The 17,956-nt window shown below is 30.9% G+C and overlaps 2 protein-coding genes across 2 annotated transcripts; one reads left to right on the top strand and one right to left on the bottom strand.

The window, feature by feature from the left end:
* Positions 1 to 2,282: 2,282 nt before the first annotated feature.
* LOC145333161 (uncharacterized) lies at positions 2,283 to 2,689 on the top strand. The gene has a single exon (XM_080178312.1). It carries the CDS (start codon positions 2,341 to 2,343, stop codon positions 2,611 to 2,613), a length of 273 nt encoding a protein of 90 aa, XP_080034438.1. The 5' UTR covers positions 2,283 to 2,340; the 3' UTR covers positions 2,614 to 2,689.
* Positions 2,690 to 14,640: 11,951 nt separating this feature from the next.
* Positions 14,641 to 15,058, bottom strand: LOC145333890 (uncharacterized). Its single transcript, XM_080179147.1, has one exon. It carries the CDS (start codon positions 15,014 to 15,016, stop codon positions 14,744 to 14,746), a length of 273 nt encoding a protein of 90 aa, XP_080035273.1. The 5' UTR covers positions 15,017 to 15,058; the 3' UTR covers positions 14,641 to 14,743.
* Between the last annotated feature and the right edge of the window lie 2,898 nt (positions 15,059 to 17,956).

The following is a 17,956-nucleotide window of genomic DNA, read 5'->3' as shown; positions in this document are numbered from 1 at the left end:
CGGTTATAGAATGTACAATTATAAGATTAAAACCAGTTTTTTAGCCCCTAGGTGCCGTAGGCACGGGCTATAAACTGGTTTTAATCTTATGATTGTACATTTTTATATTCGTAGAAAGCTGGATATAATACGATGCTAGACATAGTTTTTTTCGTATGGATGAGAACCGGTTCCTATCCACCGGATTCAAATGAATACGAGAAAATATGTTAAAAGTTTTCGTAATTTTTTCTCTAATATTTTTGACATTTTGCTCTTCAAATTCTTTTATATTGATTGTTTGTGCTTCGCTACTTATGGATGTTGTCATCCTTGTTTTCTTCAAGATATTATTTTTTCCCAAACAACTAAATTATTTACCATTTCTTTGTGACGCAAGGAAATTAAAGGTAAATTATTCTAGAATCAGTCACAACAAACATATTGTCTTAAGAATCAGATTTGCTAAAAATAATACACTAAATAAAGACTATTATTTTTAATGACACTATATCCGTATACTAGCTGTAAAGGTGGTTATACCCTAAAATAGTTATAAACCCACCAAGGACCTGTGAGAATCTACTTTGTAGGAGAACCATATCAGTTCATCGATTAGCGAGAACCTTTATTACAGAAAGACAGCCATGTAAGGATATAAAAGTAACGGCATCTGTCTCGTTCTGTGTGTACTTATGGATCTCGCTAACCATGGAACACAGTAATAGTGTCTGACTGATTATGACGTAACAAAAAAAATAGCCAATGAGAGGCCGTTTTTGACCAATGGTAAAATTTATAGTGGCCTCTCATTGGCTATTTTTTTTGTTACGTCATAATCAGTCAGACACTTTTACTGTGTTCCTAACCATGTAACCAATATGTTTTTCCTTACAGTGTAGTTTCCCAAAGGTCCTGGAATGGTTTATAATTATTTGAAGAAGGGTATCAACCACGACACTCCCATGAGAACCCTTTCCTCCCATCATCCTAAAAATAAATAGAATTACGAACCTCTTTGGTATAAACCCAAGTATCAACTTACTATTTAGAATTTGTTCTTTTATTTCTGAAATAGGATTAAATTTACTCTTTGAAATTCATCGCTACTCCTAGCTCCTCCTCCCCCCCTCCCTCTTCAATTTTATATAAATTCTTCTAAACTTAGGGTAATTTAACCCTTACAGATCGGGCCCCAATTCCCACCTTAATAGATCCGGGGGGGGCTTATTTGACCCTCCCCCTATTATCTCGGCTTCTGTTACAGTTAAAGACATACATTTTTTTTGGTGGTTCATGTGCATATTTCGGGAAAATTACTTTTTCTAGTCATAGCGGTCAGACCGCTCCTTAGCCGCTTTTTAGCGGCGAGCCGCTAAATATTAAACCGGTTTTGAGCGGCCAATTTTAAAGCTAGGATCACCAAATTTTAAGTGGAACTTTTTTGAATTGGAACCGATCTGTAAGGGTTAATTAGGAGTTTGATAAAAGAATACAAATATTTAGACGACCAAATTTGTACACAAGTTTCAAATGGCAAGGGCAAATAACCACTAAAATACTTATTATAGAAGTTAAATTCATATTTTCTATTGCGACATCTTTGAAGGAACAAAATGCAGGGATCTTTAGGTATAAGACTATGGACGATAAATTGAAATACATCCCCAATTATGAAAAATGCTATTTCGTAGTTTATAATCATTAGAGAAAAGTTTAACTACTAACCAATTTGAATATAGAAATTCCTCAAAGTTTTTAAGCCTTCCGTATGAGGAACGTGTTTACAAAAATTTGACACAAGAATAATTTAATTTGCTCTTCCCTCCCTGGTAAAATCAAAATTCTTGAAAAAAGTGGGAAACGATGAAGTAGAACTAAGCAGGGAGGAAAGGGACATTGTGTTGTTTATTACACTAGTTCACAAAGTTTTATAATAACCTTTTTTATTCGTCAGCTCAAATTTTTGGGGAATTTAATTGGTTAGTTCATTTAGTTGAGTGACCAATCATTTTAACGACAAATTGTAAGCTACAGACGGAGTAGTTTTGTGTATCATCATTGGAGAGGTGTATCAATTTATCTGCCATTGTGTAATCCCTTTAGATCTATGAGAATTAAGTAGTATTCTTTTACATTATAAGCGTGAAGGGGTTTTAAAAAGGGGTGTTTTAATAAAAATGAAGAAAAAAGGCGGCAAAAATCAAAAGGGCGAGGTAAGTTGAAGGGTAACACTTGCGTAGTACTTTACTAATCGGATTAAAACAGGTAAAAAATATGCCTATAAATTGGTGGGTTTAAACTATTTTAATCAGTATCTTTGTATTAGATAACAGATCAACACATACACATACATACAAAATGTCTGATAAGCCCGAGAAGAAAGTTAATGGTCTGACCAAGCCCATGACCTTGTCTCCAGAGCTTGCTGCTATTGTTGGCGCCAAGAAGGATGAGAAGTTGGCCAGATCTGAGATTATAAAGCGGCTCTGGGCCTACCTGAAGGCCAACAACCTGCAGGATCCCGCCAACAAGCAGTGGTTCACCCCGGACACCAAGATGGCCCCGGTATTTGGAAAGGAGAAGATCAAGGCTTTTGGAATGGCTAAATATCTCAAGACTCATCTGTCGTAGAAAACCTTGTAATCTTATACTTGTACCCAGTAAATGTACCTTAAAATGATATGACAATAAAAACTTATCAATTGTATTCTACTGTTGTTTTCTTAATACTTATATACTAATTGCAAAAAAGTTCCGTCGTACGCTGAATGCAGCTTTAGCTGTTCATCATACATAAATGAAAATTCAGTTTTTCTTTACTCTATAGGCATATGTTATAAAGTGCCAAAGTTTTGAAAAGAAAGGTTAAATTTGATCGATGTAAAATTACTTGGATGTTGCACCATATTTTCGCCTACCCCATTAAAATGGTCATTTCAGCTGGCTAATATAACAATTCCCTTCATCCGCCCCTTTTACCCCATCTTTTCTCTCCTGGAGAAATGAGGACGAAAGTAGCAACCTGAATTGACGACAAAATTTTCCCAGTCATAATATCAGCGTATAATATATCCATTGTTACATTTATACTTATTTTATTGTCTCACAGCGTTTATAATAGTTAAATAGAAAGGACAATCTGTGTCTTATGTAAGATACTTGAGCGACTTTCTTTATGCCCTAACAATTTTTAATTAACCTATACTTTAATGCTGTAAGAAGAAAAAATAGAAGCGAAGCTATTCAAAAAATCAATTGCGTCTGCCCGACCTCCTGTTTACTAGGCTAATAGGGATATGTGATTTTCGAGGCTTCTAGTTAAGATAGGCTGTTATTTTTTAATGAACATTCATAAAATATTCAACTTGGTGAATTGGTCTGTCGGTAATGCATAATAGAAATAAATGCTCTTTTTTTCTATGCAACTTAACATCTTCCCTCTAATTTGCTTAAATCTATACAAAGTAGAATGATGTCTGTCCGTCCGTCCCTTAAGATCTTGGTAACCACTGAACCGATTGGAATGTACTCTTCAGGGTATACACCTTTCGGTCCTTTGGTGGTTTTAGGCAAATTTCTTGGGGAGGGGGGGAAGGGACACCCCCTACCCCTCAAAAAAGAAAATCCCTCCCCCCCCCAAAAAAAATAAAATATTGTTTTCTGGGGAAACTATTTCAAAATAAATGGCAGCACCAGAAATGAATAATTAAAAAATAAAATTTAAGTGCCACTTGGTGTAAAGCCCCTAGAGGCTAAGGTCGAAGCTGCTAGTTGTTATATAATTTACAAACATTTACACATGATTCCAGATGCTTCAAAGACATGGGCAAAATGATACATTATACTTAAAGAAGTCGTTTTCTCTTTTTTTCATTACTTGATACGTTGGGACATTAGAAAATAAATGAAGTATTAATTTATCTGGTTATCTATAAATGCTGTATCTATCAGGGTTCGGAAGCCGCGCCTCAGCCGCGCATAAGCCTCAGTTTTAAACCTGCTTGTGAGCAGAAAAAGAAATTTTTTAAAGAAGGATTGTCTACTAAAGAGACAGTTTTATACATCCAGCTAAATTAATAATGAATAATTAATAAAATTAATTAATAAAATGACGATTTCACTGAGGCTTACACGCGGCTTACGCGCGGCTTCCGATCCCTGGTATCTATCATTGTGACACTATTTGTATAATTATACATATAAATAAACCACTGCAGAGGATAACAATAATTAATGTAACAGCAAACAAGATTATGCTATCCATGGGAAGCGCAGCCTTTATATGAATTACTATCCACAATACATCCATCCATCCACCACTAAAGATCTCATCTTTTAAGGACTTACCAGCAAATGTTTTATACTATGTTCTGGCTTTGATTGAAATTACTTTTCTCCTCCAAAGAATACTAAGAATTTAGAAAGCATAGCAACTAATTAAGCTTTTAATTTCATTCTTTTATATGATATTAGCGGCTGTGAATTAGCATATAGGGGCTCTATTTTCGAAAGCATAAAACATCTTATAAAAATCCAAAGATTAAAATAGCCCAAAACCATCCCGGAACATTTACCATGACCTTAAAAAATATAATTTTGATTATAATAAATCTTTTAACTTAAAAATACGGTCAACGTACAGCAAAGCAATTTGTAGAATAGCCTAATTCTGTAAATAAATTATTAATATTACGTTCATTTATATACATATAGTGGACAATATTAATATATGAATAAATAAATAAGGGAAAGTTGTTTTTCTTATCTTATTTTTATTATCAGAAAAATCTCTGTATGTTTTATGCTTATTTCTAGCTTATTACATATAAAGTGACATTATTAAATATTGTTACATTAAAGGTAAAGTTTATACACAGTTTTGATAGTCATAGGCTATTTAAATTTTACTAGCCTAGAATAGCCTAAAACAATTCAAAGAATTTAATCTAAAACAAGGATGACAACATCCATAAAAGCGAAGCACTGAAACGGTAGGACAAACGGACATTAAAACTTGTATAGTGTCTAAACTGAATAATCAGAATATAAAAGTATAAGAGTCGAAATAAAATTATAGGTAAATTTGTTGAAAAACTGCTTGATACAGGATAATGTTTATTAACATACTTACATTTTTAGGACTTGATTATAGAGTTGCTTCGCTTATAAAATAGTTCTTTGTTGTCCCAGGAATTAATATACTAAAAATCGGATCAAACGGATAATTAGATTACATAAAAATTTGTTGTTAAAAAAGTAGAAAAATCAACATGTTTAAAATGGACGTACGGACTTTCTGGTAATGATTATAGAGTTGCTACGCTTTCTAAATCGTACCTTACTACTACAGAAATCAACATTCAAAGTTTTAAATCGATAGAACAAGTCTAACATGCCTAAATTAACGAATAAAAGCTATCTATCTCGGACGGACGGGCGGACCGACCCCAATTATAGAAAAGCTTCGCTTTTAACAAGAGTGAATATCTTGAAATTATACCAGGACCCATGACGAGCTTCCTTAAAATGCAGAACCCAAGCATGAGAGGGGAAAGTAAGATCTTAAAGGACAAACAACAATACTTTATATATTATAGGACGTTGAATTTGTTAAATATTAAAAAACGCTTGAAAAGTATGATAATTTTCTTCATTAAGAATTTAACAAAGCGTTTAATTTTACTAAGATAAGCGATACAGTTCACAATCACATAGCAATTCTAGAGCAAGAAACTTTAACTTTCAGCAATCAACAAACGAAAACTTCAGTCCTATGTAATTTTGGTTTCAGAATCATAATCTGTTAAAACTAAAATCCTATGTCTTCCTATTTGCAATAAAATCGCATTAAAATTGCAACAAATATTTGCGATACCTTACTTTCATCTTATAAGAAACAATAATCCATTTTGCTAAAACAGAAATTAAAGTTAACCATTTATTAAGTACTTTCATATCTTTAAATTTGCAAAAAAAAATATTTTTTTTGCAGAATAATGCCATTTTTGTCAGCGATATAAAAAGTCTACTTTAAAACAGATTGTTAGAAAAAAAAGTAAATGTAAGTATTATAATATGTTTTTCTGAAGTCATTCAATAAATTTATACAGTAAAAACCAGAATTGTGCAACTTATTTGAATGAAAAGCCAAAAAAGTAATTTGCAAAAAAATTGCAACCCCTAAATCACCTAGAAAAATAAACTTTTAACCAAACTAAAGTATTATGTTTTAAAAAACATTAAAAAATATTAATCTTTTATAAAATAAAGTTTGTTTGAAAAGTTCTAATCAAATAGAACAGGGCAAAATTATTTTTTCAAAATGTAAACAAACACTTAACTTTGAATATTTCTATAGCTTTTCTAAAACTTAAAAATCAAATCGTACTCAAAATCAATGTTTTGTTTGTCAAATCTTCTTGTGGCGAGATTTTTAAATGTTATTTTTTTATATGTATTGAATAATCATAAAAAAAAGAAAAAAAAATTGCATTAAGCCGATTCAAATATATTAAATATTTCCTTATCAAGGCAGCAAAATAAAAAAAGGTGTTAAATAAAAATTATTTATTTTTATTTTTTAAGCTGTATAATTTTTTAAAAAATTTAAAAACATGATTTTTGCAAAAATAGATATTTTTTCATTAAAAGGAAATATTGTTTTTCTAATCAGCTGTTATCAAAGAATATATCGTTTTCTTATGTTGGGCTAAGAATAGTAATTTCAAGGGATCGACAGCCGCGCACAAGCCTAAAATTCCGCAGGTGTGCAAAATAAGATTTTAATAAGGAGAATTGTCTGTTAAGAAACAAATTTAGATATCCTGCTTAATTTTAAAGTTATAATATGCCGATTTAACTGAGGCTTACCCGCAGCTGCTGAACCCTGTTAATTTTAAAAACTTATATTCATATTAATAAGATTAAGTTTGAAATTTGCAGTCACAGGAGCCGATCAATGTTGTCATCCTTGTTTCATTTGCAAATGAAATAAATGTTTGCGGGAGATAATTTAAATTTCGTCTTGGTTACCGCAAAATAATGCGGCACTGCTATGACCGTAATAAAAAAAAACTCCAATGCTGATTGATTAACACTTTTTTTTATATATGATTATATCTTATAAAATGAAATACGAACGCTATTACATTAAAATCTGTTATAAATTACATTAAATTAATATTATTTTTTTTTACCACTGGGAGTTAATAATGTGAATGCTGTAAACATTATAGCAGACAGGTCTAAATTTCAAAGAAGGTGTATCAACTTTTTCACTTTTTATTTAAGATAGCTAGCCGGCTCTTTTAGTAAGTAGTAGATGTAAAATTTTTTATAAAATTCAGATATGCAATCGGTTTTTTTTGTAGACCTCTTATTTTTAAAGTAATTTAAGTTTTAAAAAAAAATAATTAAGTCGGTTTTAAGGTTCTAAAACGCAACAAAATAATAGAAGAAAATGGCCAGTATGATTTGACACCTTACTTTTAAAATTCTGTTGAGTAATTATTGAAAAAATCATTTTTTTTAATCTCGGTTTAATAAAAACTTTAAACCTAAATATTTTATCAAACAGACATAAAAAATATGGGTTCATATATACCTTTAGAATCAGAAAAATATTACGAATCCATTCTAAGCGAAATTGAAAAAGTTTTAAAAAATTGTAATAAAAAATAAAAAAAATAAAAAGTTTATTTTAAGAATTGTAACTACTTAACTAGCCAATCACAAATCGCGAAAATTGATGAATCGCGAAGCTTAACCTATAAAGTTAACCAATAGAATTACCAAAAAAAAAGGAGAATGTCATACAATATATACAATAGATACCACAATAAATATAGTGATATTACATAACATGTAAAGAATGAAAAATTATGAACAAATATGCATCAGTCTGTTTATAAACTTCAAAACAATGCAGTTAAAAATACATTATTGTTTCTTGTGTTTAAAGAATATCTGCTACATTGCATTGTCTTTTGTTTAGGTTTTGTTCAGGTTTTATTCAAGCTAACCCTTTAAAGCCGAAAATTATGATTCTTAAAATAAACTTATATTTTTTATTTTAGTTTTATAAAAGTTTTTCAATTTTGCTTAGACTGGATTCGTATTATTTTTCTCATTCTAAAAGTATATATGAACACATACTTTTTATGCCTGTGAGAGGATATTTTTAATTTCAAAGTTTTGATTAATCCAAGGTTAACAAAATAGATTTTTTCAATAATTACTTAACAGAATTTTAAAAGTAAGGTGTCAAATTAAAGATCTTACTATTTTTGTTCATACTGGCCATTTTCTTCTTTTATTTTGTTGGGTTTTAGTACCTTAAAACCGACTTAATTATTTTTTTTTTAAACTTAAATTACTTAAAAAATAAGAGGTCTACAAAAAAAAAACGATTGCATATCTGAATTCTATGAAAAATTTTACATCTACTACTTACTAAAAGAGCCGGCTAGCTATCTTAAATAAAAAGTGAAAAAGTTGATACAACTTCTTTAGAAAGGTGAAATTTTCAGGGATATAAAAAATAAGTGCAGAATTTTTTTCATTTAAAAAGATAATCTAATTAATTGTCAATAATCGTATTTCAATATAATATATTTTTGATAGGCAATATATTAACCATAAAAATTGAAAGTCGTCGTAGTGCTTTTAAGAATAAGGTTTTTAATAAAAAAAAAAAATTAAATATCTCTGAAGAAGGGGAAAGAAGGATTTAACCGTAAATGAAAACATGAAATATAGGCCTTAATTATATCGCCACACTTTGCGGATTCTTGCGGAAAGGTGTGGATAGTATAATACGCCTCTGCCTTTAGGTGAGTTTTTAATATACATAAATATTATTGTGCCGTCAGATTCTTTTTGTATTCTTAATTGTATTATCTGTTAAATGGATAAGACAATTCTATCATTCTGAAATTAACGATAAATACTGACCGTCACGTACGACTTACGCACAGGCCATCCCTAGTTATAGGAAAGCTTCGCAAATTCACAATTCAAGTCTTAACAATGCGTTTCTAGAAGCTATTACCGGCCGATATACCTAGTTTATAATTTCTTTGTTATTTAAAATGTGTAAGTTTTATTATTTGTAAATATCTGGCATGTATTTGTATAAGATTTAGAAAGTTGTTATTTTGATCCTTCTGTAGTCAATTTCACACCACTACACAAACAAACAAATAATAGGTTACTATTCTTTCAAGAATAATGGATAGATAGATACGCAAAATTTTAAAAACAAAAATTCAGCTTCCTCTTTTATCAGTTTTACAAAAACTTCACTCTTTGAAATCGGCAATAGTTTTAGATTATGGAAAGATAACGACGTAGCGGGTTTCGTAGCCTTTTTATAGTAGCTTTTGATAGGTTAGGTTAGGTTATGTAAATGTTAATGATTGCCCCGCAGGGTTAGAGCTCCCTGCAGGGAGAAATGCTACTGTAAAAATACGACGAAACCCGCTACTTCGTTTTCTTTTAAATCATCTTTTATACAAACCAAAGATTACAAAATTTATAGAAGCCAAGCTCAAAAAGAAAAATGAACATTAAAAAATATATCACGGAGCTTATAACATTGTCTAGGCAAAATTTTTCACAGCAGTTTTACAAAAAATACATCGCAAAATCAGTTTAGAAATCATCAAGACAAGATTGAAACACTTATAAATAACTTAGATAGTCTTTCCTCATCTTGTAAAGTTTTAAATCTTTAGGGTGATTCTAACATACTTAAATACACGATCTGGCTTAAAGACAGATCAAGCTTTAAGTTGTATAATGGATGCTTTTTGGTGGGGAGTATCTTAACAAAATCGATCAGCAAGAATGAACTTATTTCATTTAAAATTAATACTTTTCCCAATCCTAGTGAATATATAATCCTCATAATAGTCTCTTGTTCCTGAACAAAATGTATCTTTTCTTTCTTTTCAAATGGAAATTAAAGATTTATATAATATTCTAATATTCCAAACACAACACATTTAAAACATTTTAAAATATTACTTATTCTTTTCTAATATGGGGCTGCTATTCAATAAGACATGTTACATAGTTTTTAGTAGCGAAGCTACTCTATAATTTGAAATGTCCGTCTGTCCGTATGTTCGTCTAAAACGTGGAGGGAGAAACGTGATTTTTCAGCTTGTTTTCAAGATAGACGCCTGAATTTTTTAGGGAATTTATAAGTTACCATTCTTCATATTTTCACCAAGTTAATATAAGTCAATTATTTTGGGTGCTAGATCGATTCCTAGATATTTTAGTTTTAATAATTTTCTCGATTCCTATTCAAGATAAAAGTCTAAAATTTTCAGGAATTGAATAAATTCAAATTCTGCACACTTCTATAAAGTTTCAGTGAGATTTGCTTATTGGCTGGGGTGCTAGTTTTTAAGTGTTCAAGGTTTTTTTCAACTCTTAGTTCAGATAGACGGCTGAAATAATTGGGATTGAATAAGTTTACATTTTACATATTTCTACAAAGTTTCATTAAGATTTACTTATTGGTTGTGGTGCTAGATCGATTCCTAGATTTCCATATTATAAATTATGAAAGGTTTCGTGATTTTATTAAAATTTTATTTGTATTAAAAGGCTATATAGTTCATTCTGGATGTTCATCCATAATTTTTTAACTTCGCTACTTTAAACATGTTTGATTTGACTATATTTACTTTAATTATATCATTAATAATTATTAAATATGTTTGAAATTGTACAATAATATTTGCGGTTAATTGTGCAGCTAAAGCTGCATAACGTATTTGACACTGCTGTTTAAGAAATATCAATCCTAACTCAAATTAAATCAAAATTTATTATATATCCCAGGGCTGCCTGTAAACATTTATTGGAGTATCCAAACGGGATTAAATTTAAGGCTTTGTCGTAGCAGACGCGCGGCTGCCGAGCCCTGTATATTACACAAACAGAATAGTTTTAATTAAATTTGTCACCTTTCTGTTTATTCGAAACAAAATAACTTTATTTTAACAGAGAAAAATAACAAGGTCACTATTGAACATAAGAAGCGCAAAACAACAACATTTCAGATGCAGATCTACGTTAATTGGAAATACTTTGATAATCTATAATACAAAGTAAAACGATGTCTGTCTGTTTGTTTGTAGCGAAGGATCTCGCTAACTGCTGAACCGATCGGGTTCTCCTTTACAGGGTAGCTTCTCATAGTTCCCGGGAAGGTTTATAAACATTTTCTTGGGGGGTGGGTCACCCCCAACCCCCCCAAAAAATGAAAAATACCATACCTCCCAAAAAAAAATTTCTTTTTAAAACTAAAACTAAAATAGTGGGGTCGACTAACCCCTAATTCAATTTTTCTTTTAAATCTAAAATACAAATAATGGTTTGATCAAACGTCTTGTGGCAAAGCCCCTAGAGGCTAGGGGCGAAGTCGCTAGTCCCTATATAAAGTAACAGAATATATTTCTATCTTTGTGATAGTCGGTCAGTCTGTAGCTCAAGATCTTGCTAACTTCTGGGCCGATATGGTTCTCAATAATAAAGTTTCTTATTGATCCAGGGAGGGTTTAACACTATTTGGAGGAGGATACCTGGTAAATCCACCTCCTTCATATTTACTATATTTAAAAATACGTAGTTAAAAGTGGAGGGTCAACTAAACCTCCCACCCTTTTCTCTGTTCCTAAAGTCTTTTACGAGCCGCAAGAATTGAGAACAAATATGCTAAAAATTGTGTATACATACATGGTATACAATACAATTAGAATGCGTAGACTCTGTAGATAGACACAATGTTTATATTGTTTTAAGTAGCGGACGGTCGGTCAGACAGATGTTTTACTATGTGTGTGTGAGTGTGTGTTTGTGTGGGTATGTGAAGAAATTTTAAACAAATAAACATGTCAAATGTGACAATCTTTTAACTATGTTAGAAGGGACAGATATATGTAGCATCTGAAAATTATTTTGCTTTAGAATTTTCGTCATCGTCATTATTGTTACAAGTTCTGTATGTTAGTACACAGTATTATTTAAATATTTCAGAGAGAGAGGGGGGACAATGGGCTGTTTATTATACTAGTCTCCAAAGTTTTATAATGACGTTTTCTTATTGGTTGGCTTAATAACTTTGGGAACTTCAGTGATTTTTGATTGACCATTGCATTGTCTTAAATAGATTTTCCTTGGTGAAATAATTACTTAAAAATTAAATATAGGTAAAAATACCAATAAAATCTAAAATTAATACGTTCTTTTAGTTTTATTTGTGAATGATTGGGTTGTACAAACAAGCAGTATCCAAAATGGTCTTCCAGTAATGTTAAAGGGAAAGGTTTGGAGTTCCTTTTTTAAAATTGTCTGGGCCAAAATTAATATTTTCTAAAATTTTTAGCTGTTTACGAAATCATATTGGACACACAGATAGATAAACATACATCTAGCTACTTTGAATGAATGAGTCAATATATAAAAGAGGCCTATAAATAAAACATAAAATATAACATAGATCTAAAGGGTTAAGACAATGGCCAATAAATTATTTACATCCCCATTGTTGGTATACAAAATTACACCTCCTGTAAAATACAATCAGTGGTCGAAACGTTTGGACACTCAACTTAATGAATCGAACAATCAAAATTCAATAAAAGTCCCCAAAATTGTTGTTGACCCAACGAAAAAGAAAACATTATTTTAAAACTTTGGGTACTAGTGTTATAAACAGCCCATTGTCCCCTCCCTCCTTAGAATATTGTTACTAATGTAATATAGTGACATATTGTGATATTACAGAGAAATGGGTCTCAATCACATATTACAGAGATGGGTTTTTATAAAAAATGCCGCGTTTTTTCGACATTTTTTAGACATTGATTGATTGAACGAAGACGATGGGATTTCAACAGAGTATACAACTTAAGAATTCAAAATTTTAAAATTTTTATTTTAGCCATTTGTATAATGTCTAATACAGATCTAAAAAGACGTATTAATTAATATGCAGCAAAAATGGATTTAAGATAATTTGTTTTTCTTTTATGAAAACTGTACCAACAAAAGCGAAATAAATAAATAAATAGTTGTATACTCTGTTTATAGCCAATGCCACGCTTGTTTAACATGTCGAAAAAAATGTCGAAAAAACACGGCATTTTTTTTTATAAAACCCCATCTTAGACAAGATAGGTCAAGAGAGTAAGGTATAGATAAATAATAGAAACGAGGGAAACAATTTACCAACAATAAAAATAAATATTCTTATTGTCATCCTGTTATGTAAGGTACTTTTGCTGGTCCATTAATATCTCTTTACTGAACTGATTGGGTTCTCCATTTAGAGAAGATCAAGGGATTGTTTTGATCTAACTGATTTAAATTATAATCCTGATAATTAATTCCAAAAAAATAAAGTTGATAATAACTTCAATGTTATTATCAGACAATTAGACTTAGTTAAATGCAATGCTTTTAGATTTAATAACTTAGACTAAATTAGTATATACCCTAAAAGAATCTCCATGCAACCTCCATAAAAATGAAATATCGACTTTATGATATTTTCTTTTGTCTTTCTTTATATATCCTTCTGACCATGTTTTTTTACAGCTTTTTTTTATAGTTATTTACAGTTTTTTTTTTACATATTTGCCTATTCTATTCTCCTGTGAACATGAATGGTCTTGTTTTGTGCAAAGCATTTTATTATTATATACACATAGGGTCAATATGATAGGGTGATAATTATAATTATTATATATAAGTAACGGGATGTCTGTCTGTCTGTGGATATGGATTGAGCTAGGGGCGTATCCGCAAGTTTTTAGCGAAATAAAACATTTTCCACGTTTTTATCCCAAGAACATTATTTAAAATTATAAGTCAAGAATGTTTTTGATTGAGAAATTTGTTAAACTAAATAAATAAAAAATAAATTATTTTATAATTATTAAGATTTAATAAAATACCATTTCTTGTGACGCCCCCTGTATATATTTGATTAGCAGAATGTAACATTTATGTACATCACTCAATCAATGTACAATACGTCTATTACATTCATTCAATTTATTAGTTTAGCCACTCTATAACTAGGATTTGTCCGTCCATAACGGTTAGCTCTTATCGTTAATTTAAGCATGTAAGAATTATCCTATCGATATCAAACTTTGCATGGTAATTCCTACAACAGTTCGGTACTCCATAATCGTTACCAGAATGTACTCACGTTCATTTGAATCATGTTGACTTCTTTGACAAAAAGAAATTTATATGATATAATCATCCTACATATCTAATAACTGAAATACCGATTTCTAGGACAACAAAGTATAAGGAAATCATCGCTATAATCAAGTCATAAAAATGCAAGTGTGTCCTTTAAAAATATCCTGCATTTAACAGTTTTGCAAAACAAAGTACAATTTTGTTAAAACATTTGCATTTAGTTCAAACACTCTTCAAGAGGTATTGATCGTTTGTCCTACCATTTTTGATGGTGTCAGTCTTATTTTTAATTATATTTTTCATATATTCAGTAAGGCAATTTAAGCCTAATTGTTTCATCTGCTTTAGAGAATTTAATGAATATACATATACAAACCAACAGCAGTATTAAAAACTTTGGATCTAATTGAGAAAAAAACTAGAAAATACAATTCAGAAATATTTATTGTCAAATTATTTAAGGTACATTATAAAGATTCAGTTATAATAATCAAATTTACTGGGTACAAGTATAAGATTACAAAGTTTTCTACGACAGATGAGTCTTGAGATATTTAGCCATTCCAAAAGCCTTGATCTTCTCCTTACCAAATACCGGGGCCATCTTGGTGTCCGGGGTGAACCACTGCTTGTTGGCGGGATCCTGCAGGTTGTTGGCCTTCAGGTAGGCCCAGAGCCGCTTTATAATCTCAGATCTGGCCAACTTCTCATCCTTCTTGGCGCCAACAATAGCAGCCAGCTCTGGAGACAGGGTCATGGGTTTGGTCAGACCGTTCACTTTCTTCTCGGGCTTTTCAGACATTTTGTATATGTATGTGTTGATCAGTTATCTAATACAAAGATACTGATTAAAATAGTTAAAAACCACCATTTTATATGCATATTTTTACCTGTTTTAATCCGATTAGTAAAGTACTGAGCATGTGTTACCCATTCCCTTTCCTAACCCTTTGGTTTATTGCATCAAACCATATTAGTAGATTACCGCCCTTTTTAATTGTTTTCACCAGGGAGGAAGGGAACATTGGACTTTTAATATAACCCAAACTTGATAATATGCTTTATTACTTATTGGCTTAATAATCTCTTTGAATCTTGTTATTGTATCTTGATAGGTTCTTGTTGATTTAAAATTCTGGATCATGCAATGAAAACGAAGTTGCGGGTTTTGTCGTATTTTTACAGTAGGTTTTCTCTTATTTCTAGCCCCTGCGGGTCAATCATTAACATTACTTGACCTAACTTAACCTAAAATAACTCACCAAAAGCTACTGTGAAAATACGACGAAACCCTCAACTTCGTTTTTTTTCCATGATCAAAAATTCTGAATGTTTAAGCATTTTAAGCATTAATTTTAATTTACACAAAGTGATTCTTTTATTATTATATATTTTTGTCAATTGTCTTATCCCTAATATTCCTGGAGTTCACCATTTCAAAATATCCCTTTCTTTTTTAGAACTTATCATATCCATCCCTTGCCAAATTATGGGGATGTGTTTAGAATGATGGTTATGGGACCCTATCAGGGAGTAAGGGATGGGACAATGGATCGAATATTCAATTTTTAGGAGTCTCAGACTTTGGGTACTGGCTTAAAGGGAATGTGCAAGAATTTAGCAGTTTCTGACCGAGTTTGGGTACTTGCGCATGAAATGCCGCTACTCGTTATGTATGTTTTGAATATTGCAGACGGGGAGAAGGGATAAGGGAAGTGGGGGCAAGGGAAATAAACACTCGTTGTGTTAGTTTGGAATGTAGCAGACGGGGAGAAGGGTGAAGGGTGTTGGGCAAGGGAAATAAACAGAATAAAAAGGGGCAGTCATATTCTTGCTAGCAGCTGGCCGGGTCCAATAATCTTGTAATATAAAAATCACACCAAAAAACCTCAATATATTTCATCAAAAACAAGTTGTGATTTCACTTTACTTGACGCTATGGAAATCTATTATTCAATTAACAATCCCTTTATAACTTCCTACAAATTTATTGGATTAAACTGGATTTCATGCCCTTTCTTTGATAACTCTTATATTGAATTAATTGCCCATTGTCCCCTCCCTTACTCCCTGGGACCCTATCCTCCTCACTAAAATAATAGACCCTCAAACAAACTAAAACCAAGCTACTCTGAAAAAGATTTATTTTGTTACAAACCTTTGAGTGCCATCCATAACGAGAACAAGAGTATCTACTCTCTATTCTTCAAACAAATAAACAGAGAGAAAATTTGCCAACAACACCCTGCGCTCAAAACAAGAATAAGAGATAATCTATTTGTACCTGACCAAGAACTGTTGACAAAAAGCTTTATAAAAATCATCAACCTACCTATCTTGTTACATTATAAAAATTTTTTTATTGAGCAAATCAGCCGTACTTTAATAAGTAAAAATAAACTTTTCAAATTTAAATTATCCAGCACAAACTTATGTTTAAAATGTAATACAGAAAGCACAACTGAACACGAAATTTTTGAATGCCTGTTTCCAAAATTTTTTAGCCATAAACTTGCACTGTTTCTTGACGTTAAATATAATGAAAGCAGGCCAGAATTTATATTTCTTAAAGATACATTTTATCTGTATAATATGTACTATGAAGATTTTTCAACCAATGAGTATATTCAATTATCACACCTTATATTAGCTGCTAAAGATAGATCAATGAAAATCAGTAAAGAAGAAAAATTTTTAAATTGGAATGAAAATAATTTGTTTGCACACTCTCTGTTAGTAACTCAATTTACCTTTAAACTTCTTGAGAAAGCAGGCCTAGAAAACGATCTCATATCCAATTTCTCAAAATTCCTAACTGCATAAGTCATAATATTATATTATTAAAATTACCATTTGTAAAACTATCTTGTTAACTTAACCCAAAATCTATAACCTTACTATTAATTTTTTCTTGTATATTGTTTCAAAATGAAATAAATATTTTAAATGTATCTTATTGTTATTTCTTGTTAACACCACACTAAATGTTTGTCTCACAATCCCCCTAACTCACACCCTCCTGAGTCCTAACGGTAATACACCAGCCCCTTGTTTTCTATATTATATTCCTCTTAAACTCATACGCCCCTCGATTTTAGTTTAAGGGGTTTGTATATATATATTTGAAGTAAGCTTCGTGCACCCCCCTGACAAAACCCTGTGCACGCCACAGGTTAAAATGTGATTTGGTGCAATAATATTTAAAAGATACTCCTCCTCTTTTATTAGTCTAACAAAGATTGGAAGGGGGGGGGGGTGATGCATTGTTATAAGTATTTTAGAAACACCAGAAAGGAAAAGGACAACGATATTGAAATCAATTTACACCTGTACAACATTTACTACCTACTATATACAGGTTTCCATTTTATTTCAAGGGTTTATATAAGTCTTTTTGCATAAGCCTCCCCAAAACATTTAGGGTTAGAGGAGGGTGAAAACACCCTCAACCCTTTTACGCTTTTTGTTCAGATAAAAAGTATGATAACTAACTTTTTAGTAGTACAGCTACTTTGTTTCTTTTTTATGTACATTTTTTTGTTCGTAATCATTATTATATTATTATAAGAATTAAGATTGTAGTTATAATGACAACTCAATATTTTTTGGTATAAATTAAAAAATAGAAATATTGGTATGAGCAAGTTTTGAAGGCAAAATTAATTAGAAAATATATAATTCATTACACAAAATATAAAACTCACATTGTCTAATTAATATCTTTAAACTCTTTTTATTTTCT

Source organism: Acartia tonsa, chromosome 12 (genome assembly GCF_053477335.1).
Source record: "Acartia tonsa isolate MP-2025a chromosome 12, ASM5347733v1, whole genome shotgun sequence".
Lineage (NCBI taxonomy): Eukaryota > Metazoa > Arthropoda > Copepoda > Calanoida > Acartiidae > Acartia > Acartia tonsa.
This window is presented reverse-complemented; position numbering and strand designations above follow the sequence as displayed.

Bases quoted from the DNA above. Each gene is read 5' to 3' on its own strand.
- LOC145333890 (XM_080179147.1), bottom strand. From the start codon at position 15,016: ATGTCTGAAAAGCCCGAGAAGAAAGTGAACGGTCTGACCAAACCCATG.
- LOC145333161 (XM_080178312.1), top strand. From the start codon at position 2,341: ATGTCTGATAAGCCCGAGAAGAAAGTTAATGGTCTGACCAAGCCCATG.